General features: G+C 47.7%; 1 protein-coding gene across 3 annotated transcripts in view; it reads right to left on the minus strand.

Annotated features, from left to right (window-relative positions):
• CYTH1 (cytohesin 1) overlaps positions 1 to 16,402 on the minus strand; it is a 76,111-nt gene that overhangs the window by 3,071 nt on the left and 56,638 nt on the right. For 2 of the 3 annotated variants that reach the window (XM_040244721.1, XM_040244722.1), the window contains exons 4-12: positions 14,835 to 14,901; positions 14,442 to 14,560; positions 14,072 to 14,152; positions 12,096 to 12,208; positions 11,180 to 11,328; positions 10,689 to 10,801; positions 5,447 to 5,525; positions 1,673 to 1,744; positions 640 to 794 (exon numbers count right to left, since the gene is read on the minus strand). In XM_040244721.1, coding sequence (XP_040100655.1) covers positions 640 to 794; positions 1,673 to 1,744; positions 5,447 to 5,525; positions 10,689 to 10,801; positions 11,180 to 11,328; positions 12,096 to 12,208; positions 14,072 to 14,152; positions 14,442 to 14,560; positions 14,835 to 14,901 — 948 coding nt within the window. The remainder of the gene's footprint in view (positions 1 to 639; positions 795 to 1,672; positions 1,745 to 5,446; positions 5,526 to 10,688; positions 10,802 to 11,179; positions 11,329 to 12,095; positions 12,209 to 14,071; positions 14,153 to 14,441; positions 14,561 to 14,834; positions 14,902 to 16,402) is intronic. The other variant, XM_040244720.1, reaches the window with a different exon arrangement.

A 16,402-nucleotide genomic window follows, 5' to 3' on the forward strand; every position in this document is an offset into this window, starting at 1 on the left:
AAGGGTTCACAGAAGCCCCGGGGGGAGTGGAGAAGAGGGGCTGCAGCAGGATACCTCCCCTGTGATAAAGTCAGTGACAGGCAAAGCAGGGACCAGGAAGAGCCCTGGATCTGAGGATCTGTTTACACCTGCCTTCTCCCAGACCTTCTCTTCTTCCCAGCTCAATGGGGAGTGTGGGGCTCTGCTTTATGACCCTGGATCATTGCCACATGACTTCGACAAGCGTTTACCATTTATCCTCAATAGGCCTCAGTTTGCCCATCTGTAAATGGGACAACAGTGTCTCGCAGGATTAAGGAATTATAAAAGGGAATGGTTACAATTTCCGCTGAGCTGTCACCATGAAGATGCGACCTGCTTCCAAAGACATGAGAAGGCCAGTCCGGCCAGTGGCATCTGTGCCTGTAAGCCTGCTCACCAGTCCCCTCCGCGGGGCCAGGAGCTGCTCTTGGGAAACCGACACGTGAAGTATTCTCTTAAAAATGTCCAAGGGTCAAGAATCCAGGGACCCAGTGAAAAGTCACCAAACAACCCATTCCAGATTCAGCACAAGGGGTGCTGAGGTGGGGCGGGCCGCACACAGGCAGCTGGGGCGTGCCTATCTGAGACACAAGGTCCAAGCTGTCATATGTCACCTACTTGATGCACTTGATCCAGTCCTCCTTCTCCTCGGGGGTTGGGGCCGAGATACGGTAGACCGTGTGGTTGCCCTCAACCACGCGCCCATCAGCCTCCGTCTTACAGGCCTTAATCACTTGGTCTTTATTGTCGGGGATGTAAAGTTCAAAGCAGTTCTGAGAATTAAGAAAAAGAGAGCGAGTGATAAAGATCTAAGAAAGCTGCTGACCAAGAGAAAAAAAAGGTTCATTTATTTTCCAATTTTTATTAAAAAAAAAAAAGTTAATTTCTTTATTCTGACTTTCATAAAATATAGGAAACATACATTTCCTTTGGAAAAGAGTAGCCTAAAAATGGAATCCTGGAGAACAACATTGTATATAAATAGGTCTTACTAGCAAAGATACCAAGCAGATACACATTAGCTTTACTCCTAAGGTATAGAAAATATGGAGATAACTGCAGGTAACCGAATGCCTTTTACAGCCAAGTCAGCAATACAACAATCCAAAACAAAGGAAAAATATTTATAAGCCATCTGAAGATCATAAAATAAGTGGCCCAATCATGAGAGCTTGCTAAAGCCTTTTAAGGCAGGACAATCCTACACCTCGTGTGATAGCTAGAAAGTGACACTAAAGTAGATGGACAGAATGAAGGACGCTATTTAGTTTCTTTCACCTTTGCCTTACCTGTAAAGATAATTTTAAAGTTAGGCTAAATTAAATTAGTACTTTTGGAGTTTTTTGAAGTCCTTGGCCCTGGAGTAAGACAGGGGTGAGCACCAACCTTCTGCACATTAAGAGACCACGTCTGACTGACAGGTGGCCTCCATCTATGCAGCAGAGGCTCAGCCTCCAAGGACTCAGCCCAGCACAGACAGTACTCTACTGCAGCAGTTGCCACTGAGAACCATATGCTTGTAAGGGGACCTGCGCAGCCCTAACCGTGTTGCCCAAGGTCAAGGGTAAACCTTTGTGACTTCATCTTGTGTTAAACAGCTGCTACGCCCATCTCTTCTGTCCCCCTAAAGCAGCTCATCAAAAATACTCACTGGTTTTTTGGAGTCTTCCACCTCCCGGATGCTCAGATTCTCTAGCGGAATAATTCCCCGGGGCTCCTTGTCCTGCACGAGAGATGGAGAGAGACCTCACTGCTCAGCTTCCAGACCCGTCCTGTTGCCTTCACACAGTGGCTCAGCCCGGCCTCTGTGCCCCCATGACCTGAAGCCCACAAATTAGCGCTAGAGCCCACAACCTATGTTCTAAGACAAGAACAGGGTCAAGAAACATGTGGGTGTTGGCAGCACATCACAGACGAACCCCTACAACAGAGAGGCCTTTGGAAGAGGTGCTTCTGCAGACGCTCTGAAAGCATGAGTGTGACAAGAGCTGTGGGTGGCCTTCCAGTGGGGAACGTGTAAGTCCCTTTCACACAAAGTTCTTGCTTCTTTGCCTAACTCATCTTTCAAGCCTCAGGTCTAGTGTCAGCAAAGCTAGGAAGCCCCAGTATTGCCCTGGGTGCCCCCGGTTCTGTGCCCCCAACATCTGGACTACAGCTGTATCACGTGTCACTACTTTACCACTACCTCCGGTCCCGTCTTCCTGCTCCAGGCTGCAGGGTCCTCAAAGAGACAATGACTGCCTGACAACTCCACCTGGACCAAAAAGGCGCCTACACTCCTGTCCAGAGCCCCGTGTCCCCTCACCCCCGACTAGCCCTCCTGCAGGGCTTCCCATCTCAGCCAAGGCCACTCCCACACCTGCCGGCACCTGACCAGCAGCCTTCACCTCCTCTCTCAAATATCCAGATACCAATGGCCAAAGACTGTGTTCCAAGGTCAACAGTTTAACTGGGCCATGCCACACTTCCTGGAGCAAATGTTCCTAAAATACCATGTGCACCCTTTTGATCTGCAGACTCAGGTTTCTTTCTCCTTTTCAGGGCCATAATCTTATGACCTGTCTTTGCATTTGCAGGTCCTAGTATTCTGCACTGGGAGCATTCTCACCTGTTAGCTCTCTTCCCTGCCCCCCACCAATATTTTATTTATTTGGCTGCACCAGATCTTAGTTGCAGCATGCAGGATCTTTAGTCGGGCATGTGAACTCTTAGTTGCAGCATGTGGGATCTAGTTCCCTGACCAGGGATTGAACCCAGGCCCCCTGCATTGGGAGCTTGGAGTCTAAACCACTGGATCACCAGGGAAGTCCCACTAATTGCTTTAATGCTTATCTTTCAATCTCTGGGACTATCTCAAGCCTTTCCTCTAGAACAGGAATTACATTTCTGGCTGCGGCTGCTGCTGCTGCTAAGTCGCTTCAGTTGTGTGTGACTCTGTGCGACCCCATAGATGGCTGCCCATCAGGCTCCCCCGTCCCTGGGATTCTCCAGGCAAGAACACTGGAGTGGGTTGCCATTTCCTTCTCCAATGCATGAAAGTGAAAAGTGAAAGTGAAGTCACTCAATCGTGTCCGACTCTTCGTGACCCCATGGACTGCAGCCTACCAGGCTCCTCCACCCATGGGATTTTCCAGGCAAGAGTACTGGAATGGGTTGCCATTGCCTTCTCCAACATTTCTGGCTAAAGATGCCTTAAAGTTTTAACTTGTTAATAAATAAGTTATAATTCCACAATTATATAGCTATATTTTGAATATGCAGTTTTGATTCTTGTTTTTAGTCTGAAACTTCTGGAGGGTCGGATATTTTGTATTCTGGCCACTTCAGACCCTCAGGAGAGGAGTGAGTGAAGGGAGCGCCCTCCTCAGACACCCTGAGCCCTGACTCTCCCCTGAGGCTGCTGGTATCCAGCATGTGTTGGAGCTGACGCGTACTGCAGACCCTCCACGGACAGTCTTCTCACATGAACACAGACTTGGAGCTTTTACTGATATAGTGAGTCCTGTTTTTCCACTTTTCCCTGGTTTCTACCCTCTCTACTCCTCCATCCAAAGGGGTAAAGGGAAGAACTCCTACTGAGTTTGCTTCTCCCAGACTTGGGCACGGGGCGGGGAGGTCTGGGGTTAGTTGTGCCTGGCCGCACAGCAAGGGCCCTTCTACTGGCTCCAGGACGCGCTGCGGCCCCTTCTGCCAAATGGGAAGTGTGCTGACTGAGTTCTGCCTTTTCCTTACTCGGCTGCTTTGTTCCCACTTATTTCTACTAGATTTTCCCTCTTTATTAGGTAATTCCGTGAGGACGTCTCCACCGACCATCTTAAGCCCGAGGCTCCCCCGTCAGCATCTTTGGGAACGTTTTCTCTGGTTCCCACTGCCTGATAAAATGCTGATGCACTGCTAGACTGAATTCAGGTAACACCAGCATGGTCGGCATCATTTTAAGAACCACAAGATTCTAGAATCTCACTGCACTACCACTGAGACTACAGGGGACCTAGGGGTGCACTGTTGAGATGCCTGTATTAAGTTCATTTTAACCCAGAGACCAGTGAAAAAGATCTAAACAACATTTTAGAGATGTCATCAGTCTAGAAGAAAAAGGGGAATACATGTTGGGGGAACAGGGGCAAAACAGAAGGAAATTTACCAAACTGTTCATAGTGGTAGTTTGATGGGGTGAAAAAAAATGTTTGTACTGTTTTTGGTATTTGAAATACATTACTTTCACGTTTGAAAGGATTTTAGTAACAGAAAAGCAAAGCTGCAGAACTTCTGTGGTAGGAGTTTAGCCCGTTACACGCAAAATCTTGGTCTGTCTTCCTTGGAAACTGCTGAGTGGCTGAGCCACCAGCTGACACTGTCAGGACTCTCACTCCCAGGTGAGAAGCCACATCCACACGCTGTCTACCAGCTGAAGAACCACCGTGCGGGACACAGAGGAACCTGCTTACCCCCAAGCTGCAAAGGGCCAGGCGTGGACCTGCCTCCTGGCTCCCACTGAGCGTCACACAAACACTGCCAGGACTCCTGTCCCATGGTGCCCCACCTTTATTACACAAGACACTTCTAAAATCCTCCTTCTCTCAGGAGGATCTCAACTGCCCTGATTTAGGCAAGACACCCTCCAGAGCTGCCAGCAGTACGTGTTTCCTCTTCTGATGCCCAGGGAACAGGGCAGAAACAAGGGCGCCCAGCCATGGGGAGCCTGTCTGAGAGGGCTCCAATCTGAGCCCACCAACCTGCCAGGCCTCCTGGGGGCTCCGTTAGAGGGAGCTTCAGAAAAGGTTTTACTGTACAATCTTTATGCTCATAGGTCTTGTTACAAATGGGACTTGTATGTAACAAGTATTTGTATTGTGTTACAACTTCATTCCCACTGAATAAAAACCAACAAAATTTTCAATTTAGATGAAGGTAAAACTCCAGGTAGTCTCCAACTCCCCCCATTTCATTTACTTTCTTTTGTACACATTGTGCCCTTTGGCTGTTCCTTCTAAATCAAGTGCTTCAGTATTCCAGCTACCGCAGATGTGCCTTCTCCAAATCACAATTACCTCTGTCTCCCCTTCAGTGGGGCCACAGACTCTCTCCTGGCCGTGGATCCAAACTCAGTAGCTGGGCTCCATGCCCCCTTTCTAATGCCATGTATGACCTTCTCTGCCACTGTCTCCCAGCCAGGCACCAGCTGTCCCAGTTGAGAACTGGACATTGGCTCTGAAGTATGGTTCCTGTGGCCAGACACTGCACACCACGCCCATGCCCCAGTTTTGAGATTCCTCTTAGCCCTTCCACTTCACTTAAACTCTTCTCCCGCCCTAAGATGCAGCATCTGACTGTCGCCCCCACCTCCTCCAGTCTTATCTGATTAGAGCTGTTTAACCACAAGGCCTGGCCCACCCCTTGTCCCAGCAGACCAGCAGGCGCTCACCGTCGTGTATTCAAAGTAGTAAAGGCAGTTGTCAGTCAGAATGAACCAGCGTCTTTTCCAGGTCTTTACCCTGCCACCTGGAGAGCAAAGAGAGATGCGTATTGGACAGGAGTCCACTGGCCAGGGTGTGGGATGAGGAAGCGAAGGCAGGGCGCCAGGAGGACACTGAGACCATGGCAGATTTACATCAGTAACGAGACACAGAGCCAAAACAGAAGCACCTTTCACAGTGTGAAAGTCTGTGGGTACAAGCAGAGCAAGCAAGTTGGGTGGCCCCCTGCAGATGACATCAGGACAGCAGATGAGCGCACGGGCTGGGGAGGGAGCCGGGACAGTGATGAACCAGAGAAGCATCAGCAGAAGCCTATGGATGCAGTGGAAATGGGCGCACACAGAGGAGGGGAGAGGGTCAGCCCCCTGGCCACACTACACTGCCGGTCCACCAGCCCAGGGTTTTTTCAGAAGAGGGCGGGAGAAGAACTGGGAAGTAAGACATCTTAATCCCCTCACAATCAAATCCAGTTTTCCTGGAACAAGGAACCCACAGTCCTGCAGTTTCACCTTCTAGCCCACCTTCCTGATGGTTCTACTCTGGCTTTTTAGGTCTCTGGGCCAGTGTCCTAAATTCCCCCAGAGTCCTGGGTGGGACAAAGCAGGATTCCTGGAACAGGGAAAAATCCACTGGTAGGCTGAGGTACCTATTCAACTGTGGACTTCTCACCAGAAGCTTGAAACAATAATAACTAGAGGAGGAAGCCATGAGCCAAGTGAGCTCTCGGGGGTGGCAGTGAGCTGGTGGAGGCTCCCTCAGTCCTTTTAAACGTTGCTCAATCGAAGGAAACATCAGAGTCATGATGTTGTCCTGAGACGACGTGAAGGAAGGGAAACTTCACCATGACCTTGGTGAGGGAAGGCACACCCTGTTCTCAGCCTGACTCTGAGCACGGCTGTTCTCAACGCACACCAGGTCCAGGAAAAGTTTTCTGAATACGAACCAAATGAAAGGCCTTCACGTGTTAAGATATGCAGGCCATTTCACAAACACCTCGTGCTGCCCTGGACAGGAGGCGCGCTCTCTGCCAATGTGACCTGCAGAGAGCACTGCTTCTCTGATCCTCACAGAAAACAAGGACCACAACGTGTGAATCCAATGACCCCAGTCACGCTTCCTCGCTTGCCCCTCACCCCCAACAGATGAGCAGGGGCTTTAGAGGGAGCGTCTCGAGCTTCCAGGATGTGGCTGCGCCCTCACTCCTGGTTTCCTCAAGGATCCGGTTGCTGGAGCAATGCAAATCCTGTCCCAGAAATAAAGGGTCCAGCATAGGTCCTGGCAGCAACTCTGAGGGCTACCCGACTTTTGGGCTCCCAAACTCTGAGAGGTTAAGCGACTGATCATGAACTGCCGAGGTTCTCAATGGCACAGACCTTGGTTAGGGAAGGAGCTTGGCCGTAAGCCAGCACGGGCTACGCCCCCCACCCCGCATCCCCTGTCCCGTGCTGGTGTCAAGCAAAGACTGACTCTCTCCCCAGTAGCGACTGCCAGCTTCTGTGAGCACGTGCTTCTGGCCCCTGAGGCCCTAGGGCCTGAATCAGGAAAACCATGGATGGAAATATGACATGCATGAGGAAATGGGAGAGGCTGGGCAGAACCAAAATAAATAAGGAGAAGGAAGACAAGGATATACTTAGAACTTGAGCTGATTTGCTGTGAAAAGGAAGCCCGCCCCCGTCAGCATCTGAGGAAATGGCTCTTCTGCCTCTTGGACCTGCACCCCACGTAGGGCCCCCCGCCACAGGACACCTCAGCCCACGCCCACTGCTGTGCGCTCCCCTCACAGGACCACCCCGGGGGCCCTCGGATCTTGGGAGGTTGTGGAAGAGGGGTCAGAGGCCAAAAGGAGGTAGACGGGAGGAAATCTAGGACAGAAAGCAAAGCCGGACAAAGCCTCTCCCTGGCGATGAAAGCCTGGCTGCTTCCCAACGACCTGCTGCGTTAACGAGCTCCTACCATGGAGCGTCACGCGGTCCCAGGGGCACATTTTATGTTGGAAGAAAAACAGACATGAAACAAGCAGACAGACCGCTGCACGCACCTAAGACAGTCCCTGAGGAACTCACAGGACCACTGCCCGGCCTGCGGGCCTCCACCCCGTAGATATAAAGGCCTGACTCTGGCTCCCTGGGAGCTGGGAACCACCTGACAAGGCCCCAAAACGTTTTATACACGTCAGTGCTGGGGCCATTCTTTCTTGTGTGGCTCTGCTCAAGTGCCGCTGGAGCAGACATCCAGGGACTCCTCATCTGGAAAACATGTGCCCCGAAACCAGCAAGGGGAGGGCAGACACCAGCGACATAACTAAGAGGCCAATTTGGGGGTCTGAATGATGACTCGTTGAAAGAGAGGCGGGATAAAAACAAAACATAAAAAAACAGAGCCGAGGTTGTAATGCCCTCCCCCCAAACAGGAAATTAAACGGAAGGCCTTCAAGAAGGGGTTTTGGGGTTTTTGTCTTCTTTTCTTTAAAACCTTACTTGGCCTCATTCTGAGTTTAAGAAACATCATTTCCCTTTTTCATGCAAAGGCAAATGTCCTACGTTGTCTAATTTAATGCTTTTCCTAGTTTGCTTCTCCGGTCATGGGAGGTGTGCCAGAAGCACACGGCCGTGGGAGTCACTTCCTTCTCCTCCTCTTCTTCTCCACTTGAGAAATCTCGGAAATTCATAGGTGCCAATTTGAATCAACAACAAAGCGTCCGCCTGACCAATAAAGTCCAAGAGAGAATCCAGTGGCTGCTTTGCTTGCTTTTACAGACCTGCTCTTACTGTGTTTTCTTACACTACTGCGCTCAGGAAAGGTCAAATTATTCCACATCCGGGCCCAGCTACTGGACACACCGTGCACCACCTCTACCAGGGAAAGATGAAAATCCCTCCACACCCCCAAGCCTGACCAGTTCCCGAGGGACTGTATAGTAAGTTAGAAGCAGCATTAACACTACCACCAGCAATTAAAAAACAAAATAACCAAAAATAACAAAAATAAGAAAACGCTGCAGCAATTACAGTGGCCTGGGCAGAGCGAGCGAGCAGGGTTGAGGGGATTACATACCTCCTGGAGTTTGGGGCAAGGAAAAGGAGAGCCAAAATCATGGAAACATACAAATGAGGGAGAAAAGAAAATTAAAACAAAGAAATTAAACCCGACTCCTTAATCTTAAGGTGCACTGTATTAGTCATTCATGTCTGCCGGGGTGGGGGATAGGGACATAAAAACAGCCACGGGGCAAACGCCGCTGTCTGGCGTGGGAATAAGGGGCCTGCCTCGTCTGCCATGCCCTACCTGGTAAAGGAAAGATCTGAGGCACCACCCAAATCCTGGCCCCAAAGATGCCACCAATCAGTTCTCACCGAGCTGACATTTATTACTATATCCAGAATCCAGAGCAAACACAGTGAAGATCACTTTGGGAAAAATTAAATGTCTCTCTTGGGATGGCTACTCCTTTTTAAAGTGTTGTGTGAAAATGCACACTCACAAGCCTGTGAATACATATGTACATATGTGTATACACAAGAATACACATTCTTACAGTTATATGCGTACACAGACATACACATACAACTACAGACGGCCGGAAGGCCCGCCTTCCGTGGCACACACATGAAGGGGTGATTCTAAGTGTGCTACGATGAAAACACAACAGGAAGAGTTTAGGAGGGTTTGGTGGAGGTTCAGAAAAAGTAATGCAATGACCTAAAAATGAGTTTCACATTTAGTTAAATTTTTTTCTTCTTTAAAAATATGGGATGTCTCATGAATTTACATGTCATCATGGTGTAAGAACCAAGATAATCTTCGTACTGCTCTAAATTTAGTATCTGGGCTGTCAAAGCTAACACTTAGTATTAGCATTTAAACAAATCTCACTGGAGGGGAAAGCAAACCCAAACTTGGATATACTTCTTAACATTTCCAGCAGGTTTCCTTCTAACTCTGTCCACTTAGCAATCAAGACGCACAGTAGAGTGGCTGCCTCTGGGGTAAGTAATTTTAGAGCCTTGCCTTCAAAGATCCTACTGGCTTAAATATATATGGTATGCTGACCAATTTGAGAGACATTAAAAACTCTGATCAGTGAGGTAGTGCTTTAAGGAGAATTTATGAATTAAGTCATTATGTATAAACACAAGGACTTAGGATTTTAAAAGGGGATACAAATCCTCCTGAACGAGACAGAAATTGAAGATTCCTTTTCAGCACTTCCCAGATGTGTCAGTAACAGCCTAGAGTATAATAAGGACTTCTAATCTCACTGGGACCTACAGCTGGAATGGTGACAGGAGGATCATTCCAATGACACCTTCTGAGAATGCAGGAACCCATGCATCAAAAGGCCAAGGGAAAAGAAAACAGAGGAATGTACCCTCTCAGTGGCCAAAAAATTAGCATCATTATGTCTGGGGTCTGATTCATCATTATGCTGAAACTGTCAATGAAACAGTCACAGGTGCATACGAGTGTGCGTAAAAACCTACTGATCCTTTTGGTCACTCCTGTCCCTCTGACGGCAAATCATGACCACACAGCTCAGCAATACCAGCTCACTTTTGGCAGAGGGAACGGGAGCAATTTTTAGTTTTTCTGAATGAACAAAATCATTAATGTGGCTGATTTGGATTGGAAAGGAGGGGGGAAAAAAAACCAGCGCCCAAGAATGAGTAAGAGTGCCGTGGATTGCGCTGCAGCCAGGGCCCTGGGTTTGCCATGCACGCTGCCTGTGGGGAGCCAGATGCAGAAGGAGGTGATGATGCACTGGGGGTGGGGGAGGCGGGAGCACTGGGCACAAACTTGTGATGGGAAGTAGAGAGATGGGCACAGCTGGCCACCCTCCCAGTGGTCAGGGGGGCTGGGGAGGGAAAAGGACGAGGTCCTCCGGGAACCGCCTTGAAAACGAACCCTCCTCAATCCACCCCAGAGAAGAAATGTGGAGCGCAAATACCCGTGGGCAATATTTATGTGGGCAAGTTTGTCCCCAGGAGTCTGTGTGTCCCGTGGGGCGCTGGCCGTGCATTCACTGTCTTTTGGGAGGCAATTCTGTTAGAACAGTAGGAATTTATACCAAAGTCTCTTCTTAAAGCCTCCTGTACCAAACCCCCTTTCCCCATAGTGCATGCACGGGTGTGCACACACACGTCCTTTCTAAGCGTCTGTAAGGAGCCCTGACCCAGAGGGCATCACTTACCGAGCTTCAATAGCCAGCCTTCTCGGTCTGGGTTGAAAAAAGTGTGGGTGAGGTCATTCCCATCATCTTCAGGGATTTTAAAGGGTTCATTTTTTATGCTCTCATACAGATTCTGGAAGAAAAGATGACGCTGCATGTCTCCGATCCTAGAAAGACCTCTCCCCCCGCCTTTTCCGTCACTCATGCAACAAGCATCACTGCGTGCCGTGCACTGGTGGCACAAGAACCCCTCTGCCTTCAGTGCCCAGAGACAAAAGAGACAGAGGCCTAGCCAGGGAGCAAGAGGGAAGCGAGAGCAGCCTGACCTCCACTTGAGCCTTAGGTCTCAGAGTTATAGATCACTCTCCCCCACTGATTCCTCGCTGGACCTCGCTACTAGTTTCTTAATGTAATTCATGTAGCTGAGTGGATGGTCTGAGCAGACACTGGATTGACCCCACGTCCATCAGCATCGCCTGAGCCCATGGCCTTGAAGGAGAGCTGAGCTCACCCGGAGCAGCTCCTCGGGCAGGTCTCCCCCATCGTTGATGCCTCGATTCATGGCTATGAACCTCTCCACGGTGGGCTTATCTTTGACATTGGGGTTATGCAGGCTGGTGTTCAACATGATAATGGCAAATGAGAGGACGTAACAAGTGTCTAAAAGGGAAAAACAAAATCCAGTCAGAAACATCCCACCAGAAAGAACAAGAAGCACCAGGTGAGACTGAGAATGCAAAGCAGTGCTCTCAAAAGAGTAAGCAAAATCCACGCATCTGGGTACACTCTAACTGCAAAGGGCAAGGCATGAGAAAGAATGTAAAGCATTCACAACTTAAAAGGGTTTTATTTTTTTCAGATTGTAAAAGAAGAACATGTACAGAAAAGCACAATATATGAAAAAGAACATATAAACTACCTACAATCCCACTACCTAGGAATAACTTATTTTGCTTTCTTACATAAATGTGACTATGTGTAATGTATCACAAAATGTACCTCAGAGGTTTGACAGAAAACAGCCAAATTCTGTAAAGTGATTATCCTTCAATTAAAAAATAAATAAATTTTTAAAAAATATGAACCTCAGAGATACATACTGTAAGATGTCAGAATTACAACAGATACACAGTTTTGAGGTCTGCTTTTTGGCCAATCTTATTAGCATTTTTCCATGTCAATAAAGCCTCTTTATAAAAACATAATTTTTAATAGTTGTACACTTCATAATTCAGAGGTGCCCTTACTTAGACGCCTACTACCTTACTGGCAGACTTGGATAGTTTCCAACTTTTTACCATTATAAATACCATTTAAAGCGATGTTCTTAAGCAGGAACCCAACCCTTCTGGTTTTGGGGTGGCCCAGTGCCTAGCAGAGCGCCGGGCAGGCGCTGCCAGCCCCGGGAGGGGACGTGCCGCGCGCACCTGTGGACTGGAACACCCCATGGTTACACTGACAGTAACGCTGGGCAAACGCCTCCATCATCCGGTCAATCTTCTGGGCCTCTCCCGGCAGCCGGAAGCTCCACAGGAACTGCCTGCGGGTAAAGACAGGGTGTGTTACGGTGCTGGGGGGACACCCTGTGTGTGAGAGCTTTCTGCAGCCAAGGGAGATGTCGGGGGCTTCAGCCTTCTGCCAGATGCAGGCTAACCACTCCACATCTCTGTCTTCTCGATAGGATGGAATGTATTTATGAAAAGAAAAAAAAAAAGAAAGAGATTTTCCTATTCAAAAGAATGGTTCACCTCTTCAGACTGATATATAAGAACTCCAATTAAAAGAACTCCAATTTCCAGAAAGAAAAAAAAAAAAAAAAAGACATAGCAGGAAAAGAGATTTTCTATCAAAGCAGTCATGACTAAGCCCTTTAAGTCAAACAGAAACCCGCGGCCAACAGGTTTAATTCTGGATTTTTTTTCACCTACCTAAACAACACAAAACATGATATTATTTACTGTTAAACAGCGATGAAAATACCAAATTACAATTTATCAAAAAGCACAAGGGGACTAGATTTAGCAAAAAAAAAATTAAATGTTGACTTTTTCCCTTCTAAAACGAAGGGCACACTACCTATTTCCTGTTCCAGGGCAAGAAATTTAAAAGGATTTTCTTGAGTGAAATTGGGAAAGATTCAAAGTGGAAATATTCATCAATTTCCAAATGTTAACTGAAAGATCTGAGGAAGAGTTTTACAAATTTTGCTTTCAATTTAATCCCCTTTAACCAGGTCAAGAAGCAACAGTTAGAACTGGACATGGAACAACAGACTGGTTCCAAATAGGAAAAGGAGTACGTCAAGGCTGTATATTGTCACCCTGCTTATTTAACTTATATGAAGAGTACATCATGAGTGAAATGCTGGGCTGGAGGAAGCACAAGCTGGAATCAAGATTGCCAGGAGAAATATCAATAACCTCAGATATGCAGATAACACCACCCTTATGGCAGAAAGTGAAGAACTAAAGAGCCTCTTGATGAAAGTGAAAGAGGAGAGTGAAAAAGTTGGCTTAAAGCTCAACATTCAGAAAACTAAGATCATGGCATCTGGTCCCATCACTTCATGGCAAATAGATGGGGAAACAGTGGAAGCAGTGTCAAACTTTATTTTGGGGGGCTCCAAAAGCAGATGGCGATTGCAGCCATGAAATTAAAAGATGCTTACTCCTTGGAAGGAAAGTTATGACCAATCTAGGCAGCATATTAAAAAGCAGAGACATTATTTTGTCAACAAAGGTCTGTCTAGTCAAGGCTATGGTTTTTCCAGTGGTCATGTATGGATGTGAGAGTTGGACTATAAAGAAAGCTGAGCGCCGAAGAATTGATTCTTTTGAAGTGTGGTGTTGGAGAAGACTCTTGAGAGTCCATTGGATGGCAAGGAGATCCAACCAGTCCATCTTAAGGAGATCAGTCCTGGATGTTCATTGGAAGGACTGATGTTGACGCTGAAACTCCAATACTTTGGCCACCTGATGCAAAGAGCTGACTCATTTGAAAAGACCCTGATGCTGGGAAAGACTGAAGACAGGAGGAGAAGGGGACGACAGAGGATGAGGTGGTTGGATGGCATCACCAACTCAATGGACATGAGTTTGGATAAACTCTGGGATTTGGTGATGGACAGGGAGGCCTGGCATGCTGCAGTTCATGGGGTCACAAAGCGTCAGACATGACTGAGAGACTGAACTGAACTGAACCATCCAATCATTTCAATTACATATACTCAAATCACCACCCAAGGTACAATTTCACTAAAACGCCAGGTGGTGCAGGACCCATGGGGTGGCAAAGAGTTGGCCACAATCGAGCAACTGGACTGAACTGAACTGAACTGTGCAGGACAGATCTACAACCCAAGACCCGTCTCCCTCAACAAGGTACTGGCTGCAAACATACTCACCGTAGGGCCTGGACGAGGTTGAGATCGGTGAACTCGTGCAGCTCCACAAATGCATGAAGAACTTGGATGTTGAACTCATCTCTAGCGAGAGAAACAGAAGACGGAAGTCAGACAATGATGCTGAGAATCCAAGGTCGTGCAGACCCCCAGTCAGGCTGCCCCCCAGGCTGAGCGGAGACCCCCCGCAGCCCAGGAGGCAGCCAAATGTTAAATGAAAGATCTGCAGCCTCTGTGTACTGGCTGAACACAGGATACCAGCTGCTGGACACCTCCACCTGTCCCGGGACAAAGCTCAGGGCATCTTGGAGTTTGTTTCTCTAGGTAACTGCTGACCAACCTTCTCTACTGCAGGGGTCTCCAGAGGTCTTACCTCTCCCCCAGGTAGTCACCAATGGCTGTTTTGTTGAGCCCTTCACCTTTATACAAGAACTGGGCAATGTCTTCACAGGTGTTCTTCAGCAGATCATTCTCTATTAAGAACTGGATCCCCTGGAAAGACAGCAAAGACACCAATAGTGCTTCAGACACCAGGAACATCCAGAAAGGAGGTGGGGGCCCAGGAAGAATTGGGTGCGGCTGCTCTGCACACAGAGGAAGTGTCCAGTAAGTACTTCCTATGCTCTGCAGAAGGCAGGGCTCATGGCGTGAGCTGTACTCCACGAAAGGAAGGGAGGCTGTCTCAAATGCCCCAGGCTGCAGCTGACGATGTGGAAACTGCCACTTTACAGACTGCAGGCTCTGGCTGCTGGCTTTCGTCACTTACTTTTTTAGGATCCATGTTGAATTTTTTCCTGCCCATGGCTACCTGTTTGTTCCTCTGCATGTTCTTCCTGTAAAACAACCATCACAGCCACTTCAGTACTCTGGGTAACTGGGAATTTTTGAAAGACTGACATAACTCCCACATGTGTCAGTGGAGTGCAGTGATGTCTGAGATTTATCCAGGAAAGCTCAGGCACACTTGGGTCTAACTGTGGAAGGTCAACTGAAATCCTGACCCTGGTCCTAGGCTCCTTTGTTTCTTCTACTACAGTGGGTTTCTTTTTTTTTTCCATGTCATTTTTGAAATTTTATTGAGGTATAATTTACGTATCATACAACATACCCATTTTGAATGCACATCTGAACAATGCTTAATAAGTCTGCTGAGTTGGGCAACCATTGCCATAATCCAGGTTTAAAGCACTGTCATAGTTACATATTAACTATGTAAGTTAATAGCTCATGAACTCATCTGTTCATCCGTTCATCTGTTGGGGAACATTAATGCTAATTTCAGTTTGGGGCTATTTTAAATAAAAACACTATAGATGCCCTCATGCGTGTGGGCGTGTTCTCCTTTCTCCTGAGTAAATACCTGGGAGCTGAACTGCTGGGCACAGCAGGGGTATACGGTCAATGTTAGGAGGAACTGCCAGTTGGTTTGCCCCAATGTTTACACAGCTTGTTCTCACCAGCTCTCAGCAACACGAGGCACCACCTGTCTATTTAACTCTGGCCATCCTAGTGGGTGTAAAGTGGCATCTCCTCATGACTCATGATACTGAGCATTTTTCACGTGTCTATTATACATGTAAAAGCGTTCATGGGTTTTTTTTTGCCTGCTTTTTAGTCAAGTTGTCTTTTTATTAGTGAGTTTTATGTGTTCTTTCTATATAGATTCCAGATACAAGTCTTTTTTCAAATACAGGTAATGCAGGTCTTTTCCCCTTGTGTGTAGCCTGCCTATTCATTTCCTTTTTGAAACATTTATTTGGCTGCGCTGAGTCTTGGTTGCAGCACACAGGATCTTCAGTTGTGGCATGTGGGACCTAGTTCCCTGAGGTGAGGTGAGGCGAAGTCGCTCAGTCATGTCCGACTCTTTGTGACGCCATGGACTGTAGCCTACCAGGCTCCTCCATCCATGGAATTTTCCAGGCAAGAGTACTGGAGTGGGTTGCCATTTCCTTCTCCAGAGGATCTTTCCCACCCAGGGATCGAATCTGGGTCTCTAGTTCCCTGACCAGGGATCAAACCCAGGCCCACTGCATTGGGAGTGCAGAGTCTCAGTTTTTGGACCACCAGGGAAGTCCCTATTCACTTCTTTTAAGAGTACCTTTTGTAAGAGCAGAAATGGTAAATTCTGACAAATACCAATTTGTCCATTTCTTTGAAGCAGCAAATTTTTTTTTTTTTTTTTTAGTGGCAAATAAGAAAGCTGTAATTCAGAACTGGCAAAGCAGAGACTGGAGATGATGAGCTGGCTGGTTTCTGCTGGACATGCAGCTTCACTAATCCACATGGCCCTGTGCACACAAGTTTAAAATAACACAATCCAACGGTCTCCTGAAG

The sequence above is a fragment of the Oryx dammah genome, unplaced genomic scaffold (genome assembly GCF_014754425.2).
Source record: "Oryx dammah isolate SB20612 unplaced genomic scaffold, SCBI_Odam_1.1 HiC_scaffold_8, whole genome shotgun sequence".
Taxonomy (NCBI): Eukaryota; Metazoa; Chordata; class Mammalia; order Artiodactyla; family Bovidae; genus Oryx; species Oryx dammah.